At 38.3% G+C, this 25,140-nt stretch overlaps 1 protein-coding gene and 1 pseudogene across 1 annotated transcript; both read left to right on the top strand.

Moving 5' to 3' along the window:
- The first annotated feature begins 22 nt into the window (after positions 1-22).
- LOC134203025 (cytochrome P450 CYP12A2-like) lies at positions 23-980 on the top strand. The gene is made up of 3 exons (XM_062678011.1): positions 23-89; positions 151-399; positions 462-980. Exons 1-3 carry the CDS (start codon positions 54-56, stop codon positions 786-788), a joined length of 612 nt encoding a protein of 203 aa, XP_062533995.1. The 5' UTR covers positions 23-53; the 3' UTR covers positions 789-980.
- A 7,804-nt stretch (positions 981-8,784) lies between these two features.
- On the top strand, positions 8,785-23,411 carry LOC134203024 (cytochrome P450 12b1, mitochondrial-like; annotated as a pseudogene).
- Positions 23,412-25,140: the final 1,729 nt, after the last annotated feature.

Genomic DNA, 25,140 nt, shown 5'->3' with positions numbered 1-25,140 from the left:
TTGGCTGGATTTGACTAAAGCTGCTAAAGGTAGACCGACACGTCGCAATTGTCATGGCATTCGATATGTTGATGGCTGGTGTGGATACGGTGCGCAAATACAGACTGTCAATAATTAAAGCTCCACCTAATGATTGGTATTTGATTACAGACCTCTTCGGGCGCTACAGGAATCCTATATCTTTTGGCCAATAATCCGGATAAACAAGCCAAACTTCGGGAAGAAATTCGAAAAGTTCTACCCAAAAAAGATTCACCGTTGACGCCTGAAAACATGCGCAATCTTCCATATCTGCGTGCTTGCATTAAGGAAGGTCTACGTCTGTGTCCACCAGTCGCAGGAAACTTGCGTGCCGCTGGAAAGGATCTCGTTCTACAAGGCTATCAAATTCCGAAGGGGGTACGACCAGATGATTGAGTGATTGTAGGTAGGCAATTAATCTGTTCATTCTTTCGCCATAGACTGATGTTGTCATGGCATCTATGATCCTGAATCATGAGGAGAGATTCGTCGAGAGAGCCAAGGAGTTCCTACCAGAACGTTGGCTCCAGGAGGAGGGCTATCCTAATGGTAAGGATGCTCATCCGTTCTTGAATTTGCCGTTTGGGTTTGGAGCACGGACATGCATTGGTCGGCGCTTGGCCATGCTGGAGATGGAGATGATAATTTCGCGAATCACCCGTCTGTTTGAGTACAGGTGGAACTACGGTGAACTGAGGATAACTTCTACGCTGGTTAGTGTACCCGTCAACGAGCTTCGATTCCAGATGACCGAGCTGGAAGATTAGAAATTGTCCAGATTTCATGTTTTGTAATTATTAATTAATAGTTTATTTAAAACTAGGCTGGGTTTAAAAATAAGATCTCATACACAAATGAAATGATGTCTTGGTTTTTATTTAACCTAAATAACATGTTTGGGATGACTCATTTTTAAAAGGTAATTTCTTTATTTTTTTTAAATAAAAGTTCTAATTTTATACGTGTTTTATTTGTATTAACTCTCCGAAGATCAAGTTATCCATATTGCATAATCGTGTGAACAGAGTGTAGAACAAAAAATTTCAAATTCAAGATCGTCACGAAGTTAGGCGAGATTTCAAACGCTTATATAGACTGTTCCATAAACTATAAGCACATTTGGTCTTAAAATATTTCGTCCTTTTATAATTTTTTACAAGTTTTTGGTAACGTATTGCTTATTTTTTGTTTACTTTCTTCTAGTGTCGAGTTTTGCAGATTTTATGATATGTGTCATGTTTAAGGATTCTTTGCTTCACATGGTTTTGAGGTGTTTGCACAACATAATTTTAAAAGTAGTTTCTTCAAATTTCTCATCAATATCCACACTAAATCAAATGCATATTGTCATTATGCTTATTTACTAAGCAGTACAGGTGTCAAAATTTGAAATCTTATAATCGAAATATTTAGCTAAATATTTTCTAAACTTGACTCAAAATAGGGTAAAATACTACTTGGGCCTATGGACTCGATTCCCGGCTCACTGCACAGAAAACTAATGATTTATACTGTTAGGAAGCCGTAGGTTTATGATTGATACACGGAAACACATGCATACCCACAATCATGAATATAAAATCATGAAATCATAAATCATGCCAGTTCATGAAATCATGATTATAATTCATGATTTCAGGAACATTATTCATGGTACTACGCAATCTTCAACAGTCGACAAAATGCATAACCGGTTATACTTCGAACACTCCCTTCCCAAGAAGTGAGAACGGCTGAAAGGTAGCACGCCGGATTCTCATTCAGTGTACTCGAGTTCAAAACCCCTGCTTTTTTTTTATTTTTCGATCTCAACAACCAAATCGTAACGCATTGGTTGCGTTACGCGAGAATAAATCATGAAATCATGATTTATATTCATGGTGTATTTTCATAAAATGCAAAGGTGTTGGATTCATGAAATCATGAATTATTTTCTCATTTCCGGGAACGGATTTTTACCCGTGTAATTTTGAAAAAGTTACCCGTTTATCTCGCACAATATTTAATATTTTTTAACCATTTATTTTACCCCTGTTTGGTCCAATTCTTTTTCTCCTTCTTTTTATTGGCATTACATCCCAACACTGGGACAGAGCCGCCTCGCAGCTTAGTGTTCATTAAGCACTTCCACAGTTATTTACTGTGAGGTTTCTAAGCCAGGTCACCATTTGTACTTTCGTATATCATGAGGCTAGCACGATGATACTTTTATGCCCAGGGAAGTCGAGACAATTTCAAATCCGAAAGTTGCCTAGACCGGCACCGGGAATCGAACCGAGCCACCCTCAGCATGGTCTTGCTTAGTAGCCGCACGCGTCTTACTGCACCGCTAAGGAGGGCCCCTTAGGGTTTGATCCAATTATAGAAGATAAAAATGTAGATTTCAAACTTTTGCTCTTCGTTGCAACACCACTGAGCAAGTGATTCTTTCCACTTTTACAAAACGGTATCATCATCTGATGACCTACTTGAAAATCGTCACAGTGCTCGATACAATCATTGCCTGAAGCTGTTAATCATCACACCATAATGCTAAACTCACGCAATTCAATCTTACCTGATTGTTAGTATCACTAGAACTTATATGAATATATTAAAATACATTTAAAAATGTATCCTAAACCGAACAAAAATCACCTCGGCTCAAGAACTTAGCCGCACTGTGCTGCCAAAAGGCCAGGAGCATTTTTAGTATGAAAATAATCCTTCGTCGTTAATAGGAAAACTAAAGATACGTTGACGCAATCATGTTATTTACAATTCTTTCGATTTCAAAAGTGAAAAATATTGTTTTCAGTATTTGGAAGGAATTTAGATGAGGAAATATATCTGCTCAATTTCATGTCCGTAGAGGACAACCGGTCTTATAAGCGTTTTGTACATGACACATTTGGTGCGGTGGCGAATCTTTTTTGACCGCAGTTTATTCTGGAGCCCGTAGTAGGCCCGACTTCCACAGATGATGCGCCTTCGTATTTCACGACTAACATTGTTATCAGCCGTTAGCAAGGATCCGAGGTAGACGAATTCCTCGACCACCTCGAGGGTATCCCCGTCTATCGTAGCATTCGCTTCCCAGGCGGGCCTTGTCACGCTCGGTTCCGCCCACCAGCAAGTACTTTGTCTTTGACGCATTCACCACCAGTCAAACTTTTGTTGCTTCACGTTTCAGGCGGGTGTACAGTTCTGCCACCTTTGCAAATGTTCGGCCGACAATGTCCATGTCATTTGCGAAACAAATAAATTGACTGGATCTGTTGAAAATCGTAGCCCGGCTGTTACACCCGGTTCTCCCCATGACACTTTCTAGAGCAATGTTGAACAACAGGCACGAAATTCTATTACCTTGTCTTAGTCCCCGGCGCGATTCAAACGAACTGGAGTGTTCGCCCGAAGTCTTCACACAGTTTTGCACACCATCCACCGTTGCTTTGATTAGTCTGGTAAGCTTCCCAGGGAAATTGTTCTCGTCCATAATTTACCGTAGCTCTATGCGGTCTATACTGTCGTATGCCGCCTTGAAATCAACGAACAGATGGTGCGTTGGGACCTGGTATTCACGGCATTTTTGAATGATTTGCCGTACATTAAAGATCTGGTTCCTTGTCGAGCGGCCGTCAACGAAGCTGGCTTGATAACTTCCCACGAACTCATTCACTAGTAGTGACGGACGACGCAAGATGATCTGGGATATCACTTTGTAGGCGGCATTAAGGATGGTGATGGTTGAAAAGGTGCAGTTCAAAATGTTTAGGATTTTCAGATATAAGTAAAATAAGCATGAAAAATCACTCGTTTTGTACCCTTTTTCACGAAAACCCTCACCGCGTTGTACCCGCCCACTTATAGACAAAATTTGGTTACGACCTGAAAGATGATTAAATTATCTTTCGAAACAGCCCTAAAAATCCAAAATTGGCCAAACAATAAAAAAGTTATAGCAATTTCAATTTGGGGTCAATTTGACCCCAGAGCACAGACAACGTAAGGTTTTTTGAGCACAGACAGAAGGTTAATGCCGCTTTGTTAGTTGAAAATGATTAACGATTTTCCGTTAATTTTCATAAAACGTTAATCAACGGTAACGTTAACGTTCTTTCTTATTTAAACGTTACGAGCTGTATTATTTTTGTTAATGTTATTGTTATTGTTAAGAGTTTTCGAAATCCGTTTTTGAAGGAAAACTTCAACTTTTTCATATTTTGTTTATATTATTGGCAAAACTTTTTATTTGAAAAGAGTTTTATTTGTAAAAATATGTAAAATTTATACATAAGGCGATTTAATATGCAGAAGAATTTTCCAAATAAATTTGAAATCATATAAAATTTGCTTTCCAATAAACGAACAATTTGCCAAAGTCATCATTACTCAGCTATTTTCGTTAGTCAGATGACGATTATATGACATAAGATAACAATATCACGGTGTGCCTGTGACCATTATTAACGAAAAAAATGTCTCGTACTTGACCTGACTCAAGTCGAGACACTGAAGACGACTTTACAAGTCAGCAGACTTGAGTCGAGTCAAGTATATGACACTGAAGACGACATTACAGTTGAGGTTGAAATACGTATATGTAAAAGTAATACGATTTGGTGGAATTAAATGGAATTGTAGTGAACTCGTCTCATGGCAGTGAACTATTTCTTAAATAGTTTCAGTATTTTAAAATCTCTCATTTTCTTACCTGGCTTTATGGAAATGCGATGGTATCCTGCTTCTAGTTCTTAGTCGGATACTAGTATTCCCTGTGTCAGTTAATTATTGAAGTAAATACATCGTAGTTCAACAAGTCAGTTAAATTGTTGAGACGTTCCGAAGTGGTGCATATATGCTTTTTCTGTGTACCGTTCTCTGAAAAGGCGGTTCCCTCGTGTGATCTAGCCTTTCCCTTTTTTCCAAATGGAACTCGTTTTCGTACCACTGCTTGAATCGAACTGGATGGTGGTTGTATAACTGACAACAGATGATGCACATTGTTGTTAAAATGTTGGTTACTAGTCTTACTAACTACCCAGTACCCATGAAAGACAAAATTGTTTCAGCGCGGTATTCTATGTTACCAACTATTATCATATTTAATAAAAGCAGAATCATAATACAGAGTGTAGTTACTTGTCTGTCATAGACAATATTCACACTTTGGTATGATTAGAGATTGAAGTGCAATAAATGCGGGCTTGGTAGTCATATGGCTACTGCTTCTGCCTCATACGCAGGAGGTCGTGGGTTCAATCCCAGGTCCGTTCCATTCTCCTACTTTGTATCTTTCTCTTTATTTCTCATGTTCTAGCAATCGCTAGAACTGGAAATGGACTTCCATACCGTTTCCATTACTATTCCTATACCTTCAACTTGAGTATTCTAACAGTAATCTGCTAGAATTGGAAATGAACTTATAGTATAGAGCTCGTTTCCTACATCCAATTAGAAAATTCCATCAGTTACCTTCTCCTATCTATCACATTGGCAGCTCGTTAACCAAGACGGACCTCTGCCTCTCCAACCTATCCCAGAAATTCCAACAAATTCCGCATGAACTCGTGGCAAGTGCAGAGGTATATTCGGCTTGCAGTGGGCGAGTGATTGCATCATCATTTCCTCGCTCTTCCCTACATTGACTTGCATTCTGACGTGGCAGGCGCCCAGTATGACCTAACAAATGAGATCACCAGTACTTGTACATTGAAGATGTGTGCTAGTCCCAAGCAAACATCTGTTGGTTCCCTGTGCAAGAATAGTTGATCTGGTCATAATGGAGTAGCAACTACGAGCAGTCAATCAAGCTCAAGCTCAAGCTCATTAGGAGATTGAAGTGCAATAATTCTGTAATTTGAATACTGTATTGTGGTTGTATTGTCTATTTTGTCATTGATATTAGAACAATATTATCTCTAACATCCTTTGTTATTTTTTCTATTATTCAAAGAATAGGTTTTAGGTTATAGTTGATTGAGGTTGCAAATAGCATATTTGATGATAATTTATTTAGATGTAATTAGGAGGACGGTATATATGGTTGCATATTAGTGAAATATCGAACGCAAAAATCATTAAATTTGTAACTGCTATAACTTTCGATTCCCTAGATGAAATATTTTGAAATTTTCATGGCAGACGCCTGAAATTATATCTTTCGAAAGGCGAGTTCAGAATGGATGGACTTTTTTTATCGTTAATAATGGTCGCAGGCACACCGTGATATATTTTATAAGGGACTTATCAAATTAGATTACACATAGTAGATAACCATTTGGGCAGCACCTATTCTCATCAGCAACGTACATTACTCGAGCGCATTTCATCTGAATCACTTGTTTTTTAGTACATGGTTAGTTTCTGTCGATATCTAGTGATGTACAAACAATCAAACCATTTGGTTGGAACGCGGTCGAGTTATTAACGTTGCGGACGGGAATGGGTGGTGCTGCCCAAATGGTCCCGCTCCCTAATATCAATAACCAGGGTTCGTACTTTTCGTTTCGATGAGTCGAAATCAAGCGTTTTTCGGGTCGGAGGAGAATCTTTTTTCGGAGTTTGTAGTAAAACATCTTTCTCCCACCCCTTTTTTCTGAAGAGCGAACCTAGAAGATAAGCGAAAATCATGCCTACTTGATAAATTTCTGTTTTTCGTTTTATCACTTTTACGCCTCACTCATTTTTCGAAAATTTTCGGTGATCAATTACAAAATTTTATGTCCGCAACGGATTCGAACTTATAACATCAGCAAAATGGCGATAGGATGCGGTCACTATAGCCATACTACCACATCGACTGCATGTAGGGATTAGGTTGTTTGTTCCATATAATACACGCCGGAGCCACGCGGGCGCGCGCACAGCTAATACACCGGCGTGTATCTGAGGAATGATATCAAGGATAACAATCAAAAGCATAAATGATTTTGTGTGTTTAATTGTACAGCGATGTTTACAGAATTATTTAAAATAACTCCTCAAGTTTAGAGACTATTAAATGAAATTTTTCTGCTTTGGATTGGGGTGGATTGATTGAAGTATTAACTTGTATTTGTCAAACGGACAATAGATTTTAAAAATATATGTTGGGTCCATAGTTAACAAACGAACAACTTTTATTGAGTTAATCCGTTTTAAGAAGATCTCATAGATTATTGAATGATGTAATCAACAATGTTTTGAATCCCGGAGCAGAAAATTGTTAAAAATACATTGCATAGCAACGTTACAGCATGAGTACATCATTATTGATCTCTCGCGCTATGTTCTCCATTGTTGCCAGAGAACGAATTGAATAGAAAGCAAATATATGTAGGGAATAACGCATGGTTCATTTAACGATCAGTATGTTCTTATATATTCTTAAGTACGTTTACTATATTACGAATGAGACAAGGAACGAAATCACCAAATATGTAGTAATGTATGCTACAAGCAACACCTTTTCCATATCAAACCATATAGGTAGTCGCCCGTAGTCCCTGTTCAGATTTGAGATATTCATCTTAAGCTGCCAAGATCTCGTACATTCGGAAAGGACAGCTTGGAAATTTTGTCAGGTCAGGTCTTCAGAATTCATGCTTATATACAGCTTTTTCCAGTCTTGAAATTCATGAGGATACTGAGTAGGAAGCTTGCTCCCATCATTATTTTTGTCTGTGCAGTGCTTTCGTCAAAACTTTTACAGTATCGCACTCGGGATCCATTCGCCTTTCGAAAATTTTGATTTTCCTTCCGACTGACTTCTGAACTGTCGCGTTGCGGTTTTCAGTCAAGTTTGAAGGAGGTTCCTTCCTCTTCCAGTTAGAGCTTACTCTGATCTGACTCGGTGTCTGTTTTCTTTAGGGTCGTACAACAATTACGTAAGCACTTATGGGGGGTCTGCCATTTTCTTACGCTTCATATAAATAAAAAATATTTGTAAGGGAAAAATTTAACATGGGGAAGGGGGTGTTGGAAAACCCCGAAAAAATGCTTACGTAATTAATGTACGGCCCTTTAATACAAAATTATTCAATGAGGCTACTTACTTACATATACGTATTTCTACCTCTACAGTAAGGTTCTCTGCAGTATCTCATAATGGACTCAACATTCTTGAGGTTCTATGGGGAATCGTACATACGACTTATTGGCAAAATTCCGCCTTTTTAAAAAATAAAATATAGCCGGTGTTTTTTTTTATCAATAACTGCTTGTTTTACAGCTCATAGGCTACATATAAACAAACCACCAACGATCAGGCAATGAAGATATCAAACCAAACAAACACGTGAATAAACCCACACCACCGCTAGAAGTCAGCTTTTGCGTCGTGGATATCAAAAGCAACCTGCGCTGAAAACACTTCAAATCGTCAATACACCACACCATATTCCACGGCGACAGCTGTGTTGATGCCGGACTCTGCTGGTGGACTCGAGATGCGTAGCGCACAAATACTAGGAGCCAAGCGATCACGCGTCCACAAAACAGAAACTGCGACCACCGAGAAAAGTTCAATGTCATCCATCCGGGCAAGGGTAATGAAGATAATGACTATGATGACTGGTGTTCCGATTCGCGATCTCCGCATCGCGTTGTCGTTGTTGTGGTTCGCACTAGTTCGCAGTACTGCTCCCGCTGCTGTCAGGCCGATATCTTGCTGTAATCGATACCACTGGATCCATATCAGTTTGACTGAGGTAGCTGATAACCCAAATCGCACCTAATCAAAGGGGTTTATTCTTCCACTTGGCACGGTGAGATATTAAACGACCAGTCGCCGGATAATTTCATTTGCAAACGTTCCTCACCCAAGTCAGTCCGGTTGAAGAAGGTTTCGCAAGTTGAACGCAAACATGCTGCGCCAAGCGGTGAAAGTGAACAACTCTTTGGTGGTCAGTTCGGTTCGGTTCCGTAGTACTCAGGCCCAGGCTGCAACAATTGATAGTGCTGCGGACGATGCCAGGGACCAGGAATGGGACAGTGCCCTGCCCTACAGCAAAATTCCCGGTCCGGGAGTGTTTGAGATGCTGAAAAATTTTGCTCCAGGAGGTAAGTCAAGTTCGTGAGCAAGGTCATTTTCGTTACTCACTATCTGACGCGTGTCTCTATTCGGCATGGGTGTATACGACAGAAGTGAGTCAAAGGGTCGAGTAGTTAGGGAAAATATCCATACGATGAAAATAAAATGTATTTCGAAGGAAACCAATGGGTCACGAACAATGGCAGAAACTAGGTCAGGTGGTAGCACAAGAAGGCACAATTTGCTCGTGAACACCTTGCTTTAAGCGCGGTACGGTGGTCTGAAACATAACGGAGAGTGATAATTTAAGCAATTCATTCACACCACCATGTAGCAAGAGCGTGTGTTTTGCTCGCTGTACACAGTAAAAATAAAAGTAATATCACATCAGATTCGATGCACATCATCGCCGTCGTAAATATTATGTTTTATTACATTTGATTGACGTAACAAAAAGTTGACGTACTCGATATTTCGTTTTCAAATGAATGCAGTGTAATTAATTTTCCACGTAATATTTTCGATGTAACTGATATAATGACGTAAAAACAGGTCAGGATGAATCCCGCTTTCGGGAGCAGGGTTAGGGTATTCGGATTTTTTCTTTCATGTACAAAAATACATTTTCAGATACAACAATTTCAAATTTTATTTATTCAAAACGCTTTTCATCGTATCCACAAATACTAAATAGAATAGACGGCTTTAGAGGTTTTGTTCTATTATTGGCAGGGGGGTTTTTGTCGACCGAATTTTATGAAATTTGGCCACAATATTCTTTGATATGCAAAGAATGTTTAGGCCAAATTTGAGCATAATCAGTCATAAAAAACCCCCCTGCCAATAATAGAACAAAACCTGCCAAAGCCGTCATTACCCCTATTACATCATTTCTTTCGTTTTTTATTTATTTTTTACTTTCGCTTAATTTTTCCTTTATTTTAAATTTTGAATTTTCAATATTCAATTTTCAACTTTCACGTTTTAATTTTCTAATTTTAAATTTTTTAATTTATTAGTTTTTTAATTTTTAATTTTTAATTTTTAATTTTGAACTTTTAATTGTTAATTTTTAGTTTTTAATTTTCATTTTTTCATTTTTTATTTTTAGTTTTTTATTTTTAATTTTTAATTTTTAACTTTTAATTGTTAATTTTTATATTTAATATATTTAAATACATATAATATATTTTATCGGCGGTGACGTGACAGCACAGAGAACAGTTGACTGTTCATTTTGAAATTGCTTTGGAATGTCGCCGGTATCCCGTGCATAATCAACGTTAGCGTCATAAAAAATGCCACTTGGCGCTAGTGTCGTTATGCATGAAGAGCATACCAGCGCCATCGTGTTGTCAAAATGAGATTGTGAGTTGCAATGTCGACGTCGATGGCGTTGAGGTTCGGTGTGTTTGTTTACACATGTTTTGCAAGAAATTTTGTTCGAGCCTCCATGTCTGTTCTGTTGATTATCGGCAATAGAGGCGGGAGAATTTGTTGTGAAGTTTTTTTAGGAAGAATTTCCTCTAAAGATCCTCCAGTCGCACCTCAAGAAATTTGTCTGGAAATTCCTTCAGACATTCCTTTGAAATTACTCGCACGGATTCAATTGGAAATTCCCACAGAATTACTCTGGAAATTCTTCCATCAATTCTTCCGAAGTGTCATCCTTCACAATATCAATTCCTTCACAATTTCCTTCAAGAATTCCTCGGAGCTCCTCCAAGAATATCTTTAAACCTTCACCTTTACTCTTCAGGAATTTCTCCGGAAGTTCCTCAAGAAATTCCTCCGTATGTTACTCAAAAAATTCCTCTGGAAGTTCCTCAAAGAATCTCTCTGGAAGTTTCTTCAGGAATTCCTCCGGAAGCTCCTCCAGGAATTATTTCGGAAGTTTCTCCAGGAATTCCTCCGGAAGTTGCTCCAGAAATTCCTCCGAAAGCTTCTCCAGGAATTTCTCCGAAAGTTCCTCCAGTAATTCGTCCAGAAGTTCCTCCAGGATTTCCTCCAGAAGATTTTCCAGGAAGTCCTCCAGAAGATCCTCCAGGAATTCCTCCGGAAGTTCCTTCAGGAATTTTTCCGGAAGTTCCTCCAGGAATTCCTCCGGAAGTTCCTTCAGGATTTTTTCCGGAAGTTCCTTCAGGAATTCCTCTGAAAGTTCAACCAGGAAATTCTCAGGAAGTTCCTCCAGGAATTCTTCCGGAAAATCTTTCAGGAATTCCTCCGGAAGTTCCTCCAAGAATTCTTCCGGAAGTTCCTCCAGGAAGTTCCTCCGGCAGTTCCTCCTGGAATTCCTCCGAAAGTTACTCAAGGAATTCCTCCGAAGGTTCCTTCAGGAAGTCATCCGGACGTTCCTCCAAGAATTCTTCCTGAAGTTCCTCCGGTAGTTCCTCCAGGAATTCCTCCGGAAATTTTTTCAAGTATCCTTCCGAAATTCCTCCGAAGGTTCCTTCAGGAAGTCATCCGGACGTTCCTCCGAAAATTCTTTCGGAAATTCCTCCGGCAGTTCCTCCAGGAATTCCTCCGAAGTCCTCAGGAATTCCTCCGGAAGTTCCTCAGGAATTCCTCCGGAAGTTTCTCCAGGAATTCCTCCGGAAGTTCCTCCAGGAATTCCTCTGGAAGTTCCTCCAGGAATTCCTCCGGAAGTTCCACCGGGAATGCCTCCGGAAGTTCCTCCGAAGTTCCTCCAGGAATTCCTCCGAAGTTCCTCCAGGAATTCCTCCGGAAGTTCCTCCAGGAATTCCTCCGGAAGTTCCTCCAGGAATTCCTCCGGAAGTTCCTCCAGGAATTCCTCCGGAAGTTCCTCCAGGAATTCCTCCGAAGTTCCTCCAGGAATTCCTCCGGAAGTTCCTCCAGGAATTCCTCCAGAAGTTCCTCCAGGAATTCCTCCGGAAGTTCCTCCAGGAATTCCCCCGGAAGTTCCTCCAGGAATTCCTCCAGAAGTTCCTCAAGGAATTTCTGCGGAAGTTCCTTCAGGAATTTTTCCGGAAGTTCCTCCAGGAATTCCTCCAGGAGTACATGCGGAAGTTACTCCAAGAATTCCTACGGAAGATTCTCCAGGAATTGTTCTCGAAATTTCTCCAAGATCTCCTCTCGAAGTTCTTCCAGCAATTTCTCCGGAAGCTCGCTAAGGAATTTTCCAGGAAGCTCCTCTAGTGGAACATCCTCCAGGAGTTCTAGTGGGAGAACTTTCAGGAATTTCTCCGGTAGACCCTTAAAGAATTCGTCAGAAAGTTCCTCCAAAATTTCTGCGGAAGTTCCTCCAGGAATTCCTGCTGAAGTTCTTCCAGGGATTGCTTGCAAGATCGCTCAAGAACTTTTCAGGAAGTTCCTCTAGGAATTCCTCCAGAATTTTCTCCAGGAGTTCCTTCTGGAAGATCCTCCAGGAGTTCCAGCGGAAGAGCATACAGGTATTCTTGTAGAAGTTTCTCTGGGATTTGCTTCAGAAGTTCCTCCAAGAATACCTCCGGAAGTCCTCCAGAGATTTGTGCGGAAGTTCTTTCAGAAATGAATGCGGAAGTTTTCTCCAGAAATTTCCTGTCCTGCAGCAGTTCCTCCAGAAATTCCTGCGAAAGTTGCTCCAAGAATTCCTGCAAAGTTATTCCAGGAATTGCTCTAGAAGTTTTTCCAGTAATTGCTCCGGAAGTTTCTCCAGGAATTCCTCCGGAAGTTCCTTCAGCATTTCCTGCGGAGGTTCATCCAGGATTCCTCCGAAGTTCTTTACAGAAATTCCTCCGGAAGTTCCTCCGGAAATTCCTCCAGAAGTTCTCCTAGTACTTCCTCAAATTATCAAAAAAATCCTTGTACATCCCCCAAATTATCATCCACGATTTTTTCTGGAAATCAGCTTAGCTCAGCTAGAAAGTATAGAGAAATTCATATTTTAAATTCCTAAAATTTTCAAATTTTCAAGTATTTAAATTTTTAATTTATTAAGTCTTTAATTTTTAAAATTTTTACTTTTAAGTTTTTAATTTTTCAAATTTTATAATTTTAAATTTTATTTTTACAATTTTAAATTTTAAAATTTTGAAATTTTGAAATCTTGAAATTTTGAAATTTTTAAATCTTTAAATTTTTAAATATTTAAATTTTTCAATTTTTATGTTTAAAATTTTTAGATTTCTTAATTTTTAATTTTTTAAAATTTTTGAATTTTTTTATCTTTTAATTTTAAAATTTCAAAATTTTTAAATTTTTAAGTTTTGAAATATTTAAATTTTTGTATTTAAAATTTTTAGATTTCCTAATTCTAATTTTTTTTCAATTTTTTAATTTTAAAATTTTTAAAATTTTAAGTTTTTAAATTTTTAAACTTTTAAAGTCCTAAATTTTTAAATTTTTATATTTTTAAATTTTTAAATTTTTAAATTTTTAAATTTTTGAATTTTTGAGTTTTTAAATCTTTTCAATTTTTGAATTTTTAAATTTTTAAATATTTTCAATTTTTAAATTTTTCAAATTTTTAAATTTTTAAATTTTTTAAATTTTTAATTTTTTAAAGTTTAAATTTTTTAATTTGTTAATTTTTAGATTTTTGAATTTTAAAATTTTATAATTCGTAATTTTTATAAATTTATTTTTTTTAGTTTTTAAATTTATTAACTTTTAAATTTTTTATTCTGTTTATATATTTTATTTTTGTAATTTTTTATTGCATGATTATAAGTTCATCACGTAAAAGTTTCAAATTTGAAAATTAATATATTTTTGAGTTTTTAAGCTTTATAAATTGCTAAATGCTATTTTCTGAAGCTCAAAAATTTTTTCATGTCCAAATTTTGAAATTTCAGAAATTATTAATTTGTAAACCTTCCAATGTTTAGATTAAGATTTTTTTTAAATGTTTACTTTTTTAAATTTATAGATTCTTAAACATTTTAATTTTTATATTTCTAAATCCTGAATTTTGCAAAATTTGATACAATGACCAAAATTGATATTTTAACATTTGCAAATTATATAATTATGAAATTTTAAGATTTTGATTTTTTTTAATGTTTTAAATTTAAAAATACATATCGCAAATTTGAATATTTAACAGCCCTGTGTTGCATAATTTAATCGTGGTGGCCAAATAGCTCCGTATATAGTTTTTAATCTGCATTTGTTTGGTTTAATCACTTCACTGCAGAATCAACATCAGTAATTGAACTTTCAGGGAATGAATTTTTCCTTGAATCATTTCTTAACATCGTACTATTTGGAAATACATGCGCGCATTCAAATATACCTATATTCCTGCATCACTTGAAAGAATCAAGTTTACTTCAGCTGATCAGAATAATGCCCACTTGCTTCGAGTAATCGTTCTGTGTCATCCAGGGTAGCACCGTTTCTCCGTCGTTTGCTGCCTGACGAAAAACAAACAAATAAACTTCTGAAGCATTGTTAACGATTGGGTACCTACCTTGCGGAATGGTTTCTACTAACGTCCAGAAATCTACCAAAAATTGTTCGTGGAAAATAACTCGCCAAATTCGACGATGACTGCAACAAAAGAGTATATTGTATTAGGTACAATTCCAAATGAAATGAAGTTCACGCTGATCAGAAACTTACCTTCTTGATTCAATTATTGAACTTCCCAATCAGAGAATCGCGATGCCGGATTTTCCTTTGCCAAACACAAAACCTTTCCTCCGAATGTGGGCGATCAGCGGACCACTGGTTTTCCGGAAACGCACTTAAATTTTAACTATAAAAAAGTTTTATCCCGCACAATAACATTTTCGGCGATCAATCAGCACCCGAAAATTTCATCTGTTTGACAGTTCGTTTTGGGGTTAGTTTGGGCGCGATCGCAGCATATTTATGCAATTTTACATTGATTTAACATAATAATATATCTGAATATGTAAGATTGTGCAACTTGTTCAACCGGCATGATGTGCATCATTTTATATGTAATAAATTACAAACTTATGCAGGTAATTTTGTGTACTTTAAGCGTAACATGAAAAAATATTTTGCCTGTCACACTTTACATTGAGTTATGTAATAAAATATCAAAATGGCTTAATAATACCTCAAATTGATTATTACATAGAGTTTTTGAGTACATTGACCAAAATTGCGTCGCAGCATATTAATATTTTTTTTGCTGTGCAGTTATTCGTTGCTTTTTTGTTGAGATTGGGGCCTCTGAAAATGCAAGGTGAAAATGATTTAAATTCTGTACAGCTTCATCTTAAAGCTCTGATCTGTAGAGTTCACCCAAGTTTGAATACTGTTTCGGATCACTAGCAAATTAAAACGTTTGACTCAATGCTTAACTGCGATCGATTTATTCTTCCGATCTCCAATCTGGCTATACCACTCAGCTCATCTAGCCTAGATCAAGCCCGTCTTCTGAACCACACTGCTGCTCTAGCTAACCCTTTCACTTTGTATGTTGCTCTCTTCTAACTCTACTCTTACGGGGGGCTTTAGGGTGGTAATTATGTACTCTACATCCTTCTTCTGGTCTCCGGATTAAGTTCTAATAACAACGACCAAAGGTTTAAAAAAAATACAGAAAATTACATTGCATATAATCATAATTCAAATCGTGCTGGCATCTTAATGGATCTCTTCGGCCGTTTAGTGGGTGGAGGTTCCTGCAACTCTTTGTTTCGAGTCGTCCTGTCCGCTAGCGTCGTACGTAAATCAGAATTTCCGATGCCCGGTTCTTTCGGAGAATCGTCCTGATCATCTGAAATCGGTGTAGCCGGTAACTGTGGCCTATCTGTTAAAGACATGTAGCGGATTTTAATAGGGTTTTCGTATAAATATATAATTCTGATGTGATACGATTGACACGGTCATACTAACCATCTTGGCCATGGAAATTTGGCCACTTTTTCAAAAGAGCTACTGGGCGTCTTATTTAGTCCTGTCGGCACTCAAGACAATCGCGTCACTTCCGTTTTCTGGATCACAGAATACTTCTCCAATCGAAATCTAGGTTCCAGTTTTCCCATATCTTAGTTTTTAATCATGGCAGTATCATCAACGGATATTGCTGATTCTTTGGCATGACATCGTTTGTCCGCATACAATTTTCCCTGCATTTTCTTTATTGTGTCCTTATCACGCGTTTCTTCATCCTGATTCCAATACGGCTCGGTTCTTAGCGAAGATAGTAGGTGTTTCTAAGGCCTTCCAGTGAGAAGTTCCATTGGGGACTTTCCGGTGAAAGAATGCGGAGATGTATTGTAAAGAATATACATATTCATCAACCGCTTTCCTCCAGTCTTCTTTAAACGATCTGGCAATTCGTAGTGCTTGAATGGTCCCCTGGTTCTGTCTTTCAACTAGCCCATTCATCTGGGGCCAATAAGGTATGGCACGCACGAGTCGGATATTCTTCCTGATACAGTAGTTCGTGAACTCTTCACTCGCAAAAGGAGGTCCATTATCAGTTCGAACTGATTCAGGTAGGTGTGCTCTCTGAAGATACGTTCTAAGGCCTGAATAGTTTTGGATGCATTAGTAGTTGTCATCTCAATGGCAGTCAAAATCGTCTGTAATAATCAACCACGACCAAAAACGTCACACATTCCCTTGCCGAGAAAAAATACAAAGCTAAATCTTGCCACGCTCGATCAGGCATTTCCTTACGAATCATTGGCTCTGGCGGTCCCTGTTGGCTGACTGAAGCACAACCAGCTCACTCCTGCACGTGATTCTCAACTCCCCGGTCCATGTACGGTCCATGATCGAATAGGGACTGCTTTATCTCTTTCTGACTGACTGACAAAGAAATTAGAAAACAACAAGGCCACTAAATGCCAAGACTGACATTTAATGGCCGTGTTGTTTTTTTAACTTGCATTAAGAACGAAAGAGAAATAGATTTGTGCGTGTTGTATCCTACTGTTCTATATTGGGATCAGGATTTCAGATAGTAATCGAATTTTGAAGAAGTTCCAGAACTATGTAATTCCGACTTTTCAAAATTCAAAAAATAAAAATGAGTATTTTAGCGTGTTTTGGGTACAACAAATAATATTTTAGCCTTTAGCTTCTGATCCCATAGTCAAATCCAGCCAATTTTCAGTAGCAAACAATGGGACAGAATTCCCAGTCGAAGGAGCCCGGCTGTTCGGCCACATTGAGAGTTGACGTAAAGTCAATGTCAACTTCTCTCCCGAACAGAACATAAGGGTGGGATTATGAGCATGTTTTTATTTAGTTTTTCAACAAACTGTCACCTCTATGGATTCGCTTCATGCGTTATACATATTGTACTCTGTGGTTCGTCTTTGACTTTCTTGATAAGATATCAATTTGGTTTCATCGTTGCTGTTCATATTAATGCTGAAGTTGTGGAGGGCATTCTCTTAATTAACCAATGGCTTCAGTTAATATAGCTCAAATCAATCTACAGCATAAAAGAACAGCAACGATTAATCTTCGTTGACTTATGCAAAATGGCAAATCCCGAGTGGCTTTGGTCAGGAATTCTATTATCGCAAGGGTAGCTTCTACCTAGGTAACCTAGTGAACCCGGTTTTGCTGCTTTCAGTAAAGAAATAGCAATCTTTCGATCAATGCCGTTAACAACGCTATCGTTGCTACACTTATCTCTGAACTAACAACCAGAGATGTATGTGTCGTAACAATTGATGCAACTTGCGGAACCCCCGTCAGGAAATACGTCTATTGTTCGGTTTATTTACCACATGATGAACCATCCCCTACGGATGCTTTCAAACGAGTTGTCATATATTGCACTTCAAAAGGCCTTCCGTTGTCGGATATCAATCTGAGAGGCTCCAGCTTGATGGAATACTTAAGTAGTACCGAACTTAGTTTACTTAACATAGGCAATCGCCCAACCTTTATGGTATCTAATAGAGCAGAGGTGTTAGACATAACCCTGTGCTCCAATAGAATCAGTTACGAGTTGACGAGTTGTCAGATGAGGAATCGATATCTGACCATCGCTGCAACTACTTTGATCATTTGAATGTTACTTCGCAGTCCTTGCGTTTTAGATCCCAGTTTATCTCTATACAGAGTTGCTCTCGACAAAAAATCATGGATATTTACCTTGCATAGAAAATCTTACCGATTTGGATGATGCAGTTGATACTACAACGTTGCACAACGTGGAAGCTTCCGAAGAAGCTTGGCCTTTGCGTTCTGTGAAAATCTCAAGAGGAACCCCTTGGTGGAATTCCGATTTGGCTAAGCTAAGGAAGCAGAGTAGAAGCAGTTGGAACAGATGCCATTCAGCAGGGACGGATTCTTTCAAGTTGGCTCGCAAAGCTTGAAAGTAGGCTCTACGATCTGCTGAACGATCCGGCTGGAAAAACCTTTGTGTAAATGTTTGAGTGATGCTAGTTGATTGAATACAATTCTTGCAAGATCCAAGGATTTCCAAGTTGGCGAAATTCGCAAGCCAAATGGACTTATTTGTTACGCACTTCCTGGATGTGTCGATATAACCTCTTCGGATGATCCTGATGTCTTTTCATGTAGCTAGGGGCTTGGGCTCAAGCATATAGAATTATAACTACTGAATCGATTCAATGGGCAGTGGGCACTTAACAGTTTTGTTCCCTACAAATCTCCAGGGAGGATGGATTTATCCTGTTCTACTTCAGAGAGGTTTTGAGCATATCAAACATGTTTTGAAAAACAATTGTAGTATGCAGTTTTGCTGCTGGGTATATTCCCATATCCTGGCGGGATTTCACTGTAAAGTTTATCCCAAAAGGAGGACGTGCTTCATATGAAGAAGCAAAGAGTTTTAGACCCATCAGTCTGACCTCATTTCTTCTGAAATGCTTAGAACGTATTATCGATCATCACATTCGTGATAACTGTTTGGCAAACATGCCTCTTCATGTTAATCAACATGCTTACCATTCTGGAAAGTCCACCGTGACTCTTCTACACAAGGTTGTGTACGATATCGAGAAAGCATTCGCTCAGAAGCAATCGTGCTTGGGTGCTTTCTTAGATATTGAAGGTGCTTTCGACAACGTGTCTTTCGATGCAATATTGGAAGCCGCACGCTGTCATGGGCTCCCTTATATAATAACCAAATGGATTCACCAGATGCTTAAAATCGACATCTCTACTCGACATTACGTCAAACAGCAATTAGGAAATTAAGTGTCTGCGGATGACCTCAAGGGGAGTATTATCTCCACTTTTGTGGAATCTCGTTGCAGATACGCTATTGAGGTTACTCAATAATGGCGGTTTTCCTACCTATGGATTTGCTGACGACTATCTAACATAGTGGGTTTGTGCATTACTACCCTATTCGACCTGATGTAAAATGCTCTTCAGGTACATGAAAGTCGGTGTCGCTAATATGGCCTTTCGGTCATTCCGAATAAAACATCTATTGTTCTTTAACGGAAAAACGTAACCGTAATGATATTCGTCTATTACATTTTTTTGGTTTTGAAATCAATGTAACTGATCAAGTATAGTATGTTGGTTTAATTTTGGATTCAAAGCTTTCCTGGACTTCTAACATTGAGTTCAGAATCAAAAGGCGTGAATGGCTTTCGGCCAATGCCGACGAACCTTTGGTAAAACTTGGGGTCTTAAACCCAAATATACAGGGTTAGACAAAAGGTTGAGATAGGCAAAAATTTGACGATGTTCAAATCATCATAACTTTGCGTAGAATGATCCGATTTTGATGAAACTGGGACCATCGGACGAGGAAACTCTTTTAGTATACTGTCCCCATGCAAAACCTCTGATCGGCGCTTGGCCACCGCAGATGTTCCGGGTATTCCGAGGGTATGTTAAAAATGTATTTTTTTCTGCTTGTCATTTTATATGACGTTTACTGCCGTCACGTTTTATGCTTTCCCCAGAAACTAGAACTAATATTCTGCACAATGCTGGCTGCAGATCGAAAATCCGATAGATATACGCAAAGATATGGCTATTTTCGTGAAAACGGTACGGGATTGGCCATACCCCCTGAACAAATGTCACTTTCGAATAACACCCGGAACCTGTTACAAATTGGCCAGAGAATCTTACAGCCCTCAAAATGTATCTTTAATAAAGATCCTATATTCATCGTCTTGGGAAAACATGAATTTTGAAACCCATATAATGCATGATTCCAGATGGTGCCAAAACCGGCCCCTCCTGGAAGGCCCATGGAACCTGCTATAAGGGTGGCAGTGAACACTATCATTCTGAAAATGTTTCTGTAATCATCGTCTCGCAAAGCCATGAAGTCAGATACTCATATTTGTATTATTCCGATCTGTTATTATTTAATCATGTTCCCGGAACCTTTTTTACGGAAATGGCCGTATCTCTGTGTAGTTTAGATGGATTCTCGATCTACAGCCACCATTGGCCGGCATATTAGTTCTAGTTTTCGGAGAAAGTATAAAACATGATGAAAGATAACGTCAAATAAAATTACAAGCAGTGAAAAAAATGCATCTTGAACATAACCTTGGAAAACTCGGAACATTTCCGGTGGCCAAGGACCAATCTCAGGTTTTGCAGAAGGACAGTATACTAGATGAGTGTCCGCTTCTGATGGTCCTGGTTTAATCAAAATCGGATTATTATACGCAAAGTTATGCGGATTTGAATTTCGACTTATTTTTACCTATACAACCTTTTTGTCTAACCCCTGTAAGTGTTTACCAAATATTTGGAAGCGCAATTGTGCATAGACTGGGCAGCTACATATAAAATGATAAGAAGTTCCATAATCAGATTCACAACTATCACAAACCTACTTAGCAGTGAAATACCTTTCTCGTATATTTTTTCTTTTCTTCTTCTTCTTCTCGATAAAATAAAATGGAATGGTCTGTGTTCGTATTTGCATAACTCGAAAACGGATGTAAGGATTTTATTCATTCCATCAGTTCCTTTGTTATAGTTTCCGACAGGTTTATATGATATTTCCTTATGCAAAAATCACGATAAGGGTAAAATAAGGATTCGTAAGGGAATTTTGCATAGGCAGTTCACGACGCACATTTTCGCATACTATGCAGGACAACGTCTGCCGAGTCGACAAGTGTATTATAAAATGTGACAAGAAAAGCACCTAAGAGAGTTCGAAATTGCATTTTAGGAAGATATATTTAGTTATTTCCATCAATTCATATTTATTTGCGTGCATGAGAATGCACCAAAACATTTTTCTTTCGGTTTTGTTTTTTTCCACTTTTTTAATAACTCCGGAAGGCAATGGTCGACTGGGCCAATTTTCGGAAGGTTGGCTCACATTTTTTTATCATCAAAATTGTCCTAGAGCTCAGAACTCACAAGTACGATAGTATTGTTTTTGTGGCTCACATCGCTCGATAGTTTGGAATTATCTGGGTGACCTAGTGACTGCATCATCGTTATCTTCTCACTTTCCATAAATTAATTCATATTCTGGTGCTACGAACATTGGAGCCGAATGTCGGTCTCAAGCAAGCTTCTGTCGCTTCTCTGTGTAAGAGCGACTGATCTGGTATTGTAGGAGTAGCAACTACGGATAGTAAAGCAAGATTTAAATCATTTCTCAATTATTTGCTTTTTCAAGGCCGCTACCATAATGCCAACTTTCCTCAAATGCATCGTCTCTTCCGTGAGGATTATGGTGATCTGGTTAAGATGCCGGGCATTCTCGGACGCAATGATGTTCTGATGAGCTTCCGACCGGACGATTACGAAACCCTCTTTCGCAGTGAAGGTCAATGGCCCATACGACGAGGTTTCTTCGATACGTTTGTTCACTATCGACAGAAAGTCAGACCGGATGTGTTTAAGGGTCATGGTGGACTGGTGACCGAGTGAGTAGAAGAATGCAAATGATATGCCGCAACGTTTGGTCAGGTTGATCGGTATTCTTTTTATAGGCATGGAGAAAATTGGCAGAACTTCCGTACGGCGGTCAATCCTGTTATGCTTCAACCAAAGACGATCAAGCTGTATGTTGACAAATTGGATGATGTTACACAAGAGTTCATGAAAATGTGAGTAGAAGCTATACAATAATTTTGAATTTACTTAGGATGCATTCCCCCAACAATTCAGCATGTTGAAAATTCGCGATGATAAGAATGAGCTGCCAGGAAATTTTAATCAGTGGTTGAACCGCTGGGCATTGGAAACGATGGGAGTACTGGCTTTGGACACCAGATTGGTGTTTTGGAGGATTCGCAGTCTGAAGAAGCTCATCTAATTGTCAGCAATATTCGTCAATTCTTCGAACTAACGTACCAGCTGGATGTGCTGCCGTCCGTGTGGAAATATTATAAGACACCGACATTCAAAAAACTGATGATCACGCTGGACAATCTAACTGAGTAGGTATCCATCGAACTCATTGACGTGCTTTTGTACTTACAATTGAAATCTGTTTATAGTCTGGTAATGGCCAAAGTCGATGACGCTGTTATTAGATTGAAAAGAATCCTCAGCTCCCAACGATACCCAGAGTGTGTTGGAAAAGCTGCTAAAGGTAGACCGACACGTCGCAATTGTCATGGCATTCGATATGTTGATGGCTGGTGTGGATACGGTGCGCAAATACAGACTGTCAATAATTAAAGCTCCACCTAATGATTGGTATTTGATTACAGACCTCTTCGGGCGCTACAGGAATCCTATATCTTTTGGCCAATAATCCGGATAAACAAGCCAAACTTCGGGAAGAAATTCGAAAAGTTCTACCCAAAAAAGATTCACCGTTGACGCCTGAAAACATGCGCAATCTTCCATATCTGCGTGCTTGCATTAAGGAAGGTCTACGTCTGTGTCCACCAGTCGCAGGAAACTTGCGTGCCGCTGGAAAGGATCTCGTTCTACAAGGCTATCAAATTCCGAAGGGGGTACGACCAGATGATTGAGTGATTGTAGGTAGGCAATTAATCTGTTCATTCTTTCGCCATAGACTGATGTTGTCATGGCATCTATGATCCTGAATCATGAGGAGAGATTCGTCGAGAGAGCCAAGGAGTTCCTACCAGAACGTTGGCTCCAGGAGGAGGGCTATCCTAATGGTAAGGATGCTCATCCGTTCTTGAATTTGCTGTTTGGGTTTGGAGCACGGACATGCATTGGTCGGCGCTTGGCCATGCTGGAGATGGAGATGATAATTTCGCGAATCACCCGTCTGTTTGAGTACAGGTGGAACTACGGTGAACTGAGGATAACTTCTACGCTGGTTAGTGTACCCGTCAACGAGCTTCGATTCCAGATGACCGAGCTGGAAGATTAGAAATTGTCCAGATTTCATGTTTTGTAATTATTAATTAATAGTTTATTTAAAACTAGGCTGGGTTTAAAAATAAGATCTCATACACAAATGAAATGATGTCTTGGTTTTTATTTAACCTAAATAACATGTTTGGGATGACTCATTTTTAAAAGGTAATTTCTTTATTTTTTTTAAATAAAAGTTCTAATTTTATACGTGTTTTATTTGTATTAACTCTCCGAAGATCAAGTTATCCATATTGCATAATCGTGTGAACAGAGTGTAGAACAAAAAATTTCAAATTCAAGATCGTCACGAAGTTAGGCGAGATTTCAAACGCTTATATAGACTGTTCCATAAACTATAAGCACATTTGGTCTTAAAATATTTCGTCCTTTTATAATTTTTTACAAGTTTTTGGTAACGTATTGCTTATTTTTTGTTTACTTTCTTCTAGTGTCGAGTTTTGCAGATTTTATGATATGTGTCATGTTTAAGGATTCTTTGTTTCACATGGTTTTGAGGTGTTTGCACAACATAATTTTAAAAGTAGTTTCTTCAAATTTCTCATCAATATCCACACTAAATCAAATGCATATTGTCATTATGCTTATTTACTAAGCAGTACAGGTGTCAAAATTTGAAATCTTATAATCGAAATATTTAGCTAAATATTTTCTAAACTTGACTCAAAATAGGGTAAAATACTACTTGGGCCTATGGACTCGATTCCCGGCTCACTGCACAGAAAACTAATGATTTATACTGTTAGGAAGCCGTAGGTTTATGATTGATACACGGAAACACATGCATACCCACAATCATGAATATAAAATCATGAAATCATTAGTTAGTTCATGAAATCATGATTATAATTCATGATTTCAGGAACATTATTATGGTACTACGCAATCTTCAACAGTCGACAAAATGCATAACTGGTTATACTTCGAACACTTCCTTCCCAAGAAGTGAGAACGGCTGAAAGGTAGCACGCCGGATTCTCATTCAGTGTACTCGAGTTCAAAACCCCTGCTTTTTTTTATTTTTCGATCTCAATAACCAAATCGTAACGCATTGGTTGGTGTTACGCGAGAATAAATCATGAAATCATGATTTATATTCATGGTGTATTTTCATAAAATGAAAAGGTGTTGGATTCATGAAATCATGAATTATTTTCTCATTTCCGAACGGATTTTTACCCGTGTAATTTTGAAAAGTTACCCGTTTATCTCGCACAATATTTAATATTTTTTAACCATTTATTTTACCCCTGTTTGGTCCAATTCTTTTTCTCCTTCTTTTTATTGGCATTACATCCCAACACTGGGACAGAGCCGCCTCGCAGCTTAGTGTTCATTAAGCACTTCCACAGTTATTTACTGTGAGGTTTCTAAGCCAGGTCACCATTTGTACTTTCGTATATCATGAGGCTAGCACGATGATACTTTTATGCCCAGGGAAGTCGAGACAATTTCAAATCCGAAAGTTGCCTAGACCGGCACCGGGAATCGAACTGAGCCACCCTCAGCATGGTCTTGCTTAGTAGCTGCAAGGTCTTACTGCACCGCTAAGGAGGGCCCCTTAGGGTTTGATCCAATTATAGAAGATAAAAATGTAGATTTCAAACTTTTGCTCTTCGTTGCAACACCACTGAGCAAGTGATTCTTTCCACTTTTACAAAACGGTATCATCATCTGATGACCTACTTGAAAATCGTCACAGTGCTCGATACAATCATTGCCTGAAGCTGTTAATCATCACACCATAATGCTAAACTCACGCAATTCAATCTTACCTGATTGTTAGTATCACTAGAACTTATATGAATATATTAAAATACATTTAAAAATGTATCCTAAACCGAACAAAAAATCACCTCGGCTCAAGAACTTCTAGCCGCACTGTGCTGCCAAAAGGCCAGGAGCATTTTTAGTAT

This window comes from Armigeres subalbatus, unplaced genomic scaffold, assembly GCF_024139115.2.
Source record: "Armigeres subalbatus isolate Guangzhou_Male unplaced genomic scaffold, GZ_Asu_2 Contig1584, whole genome shotgun sequence".
Taxonomy (NCBI): domain Eukaryota; kingdom Metazoa; phylum Arthropoda; class Insecta; order Diptera; family Culicidae; genus Armigeres; species Armigeres subalbatus.
Note: the sequence above shows the minus strand (reverse complement) of the source record. Positions and strands in the feature narration are given on the sequence as shown.

Excerpts from the sequence above, each read along its gene's own strand:
- LOC134203025 (XM_062678011.1), top strand. The coding sequence starts at position 54 with ATGGCATTCGATATGTTGATGGCTGGTGTGGATACG. Across the intron at positions 90-150 it reads TGATGGCTGGTGTGGATACG|ACCTCTTCGGGCGCTACAGG; the intron begins GTGCGCAAATAC and ends ATTTGATTACAG. Across the intron at positions 400-461 it reads GCTATCAAATTCCGAAGGGG|ACTGATGTTGTCATGGCATC; the intron begins GTACGACCAGAT and ends CTTTCGCCATAG.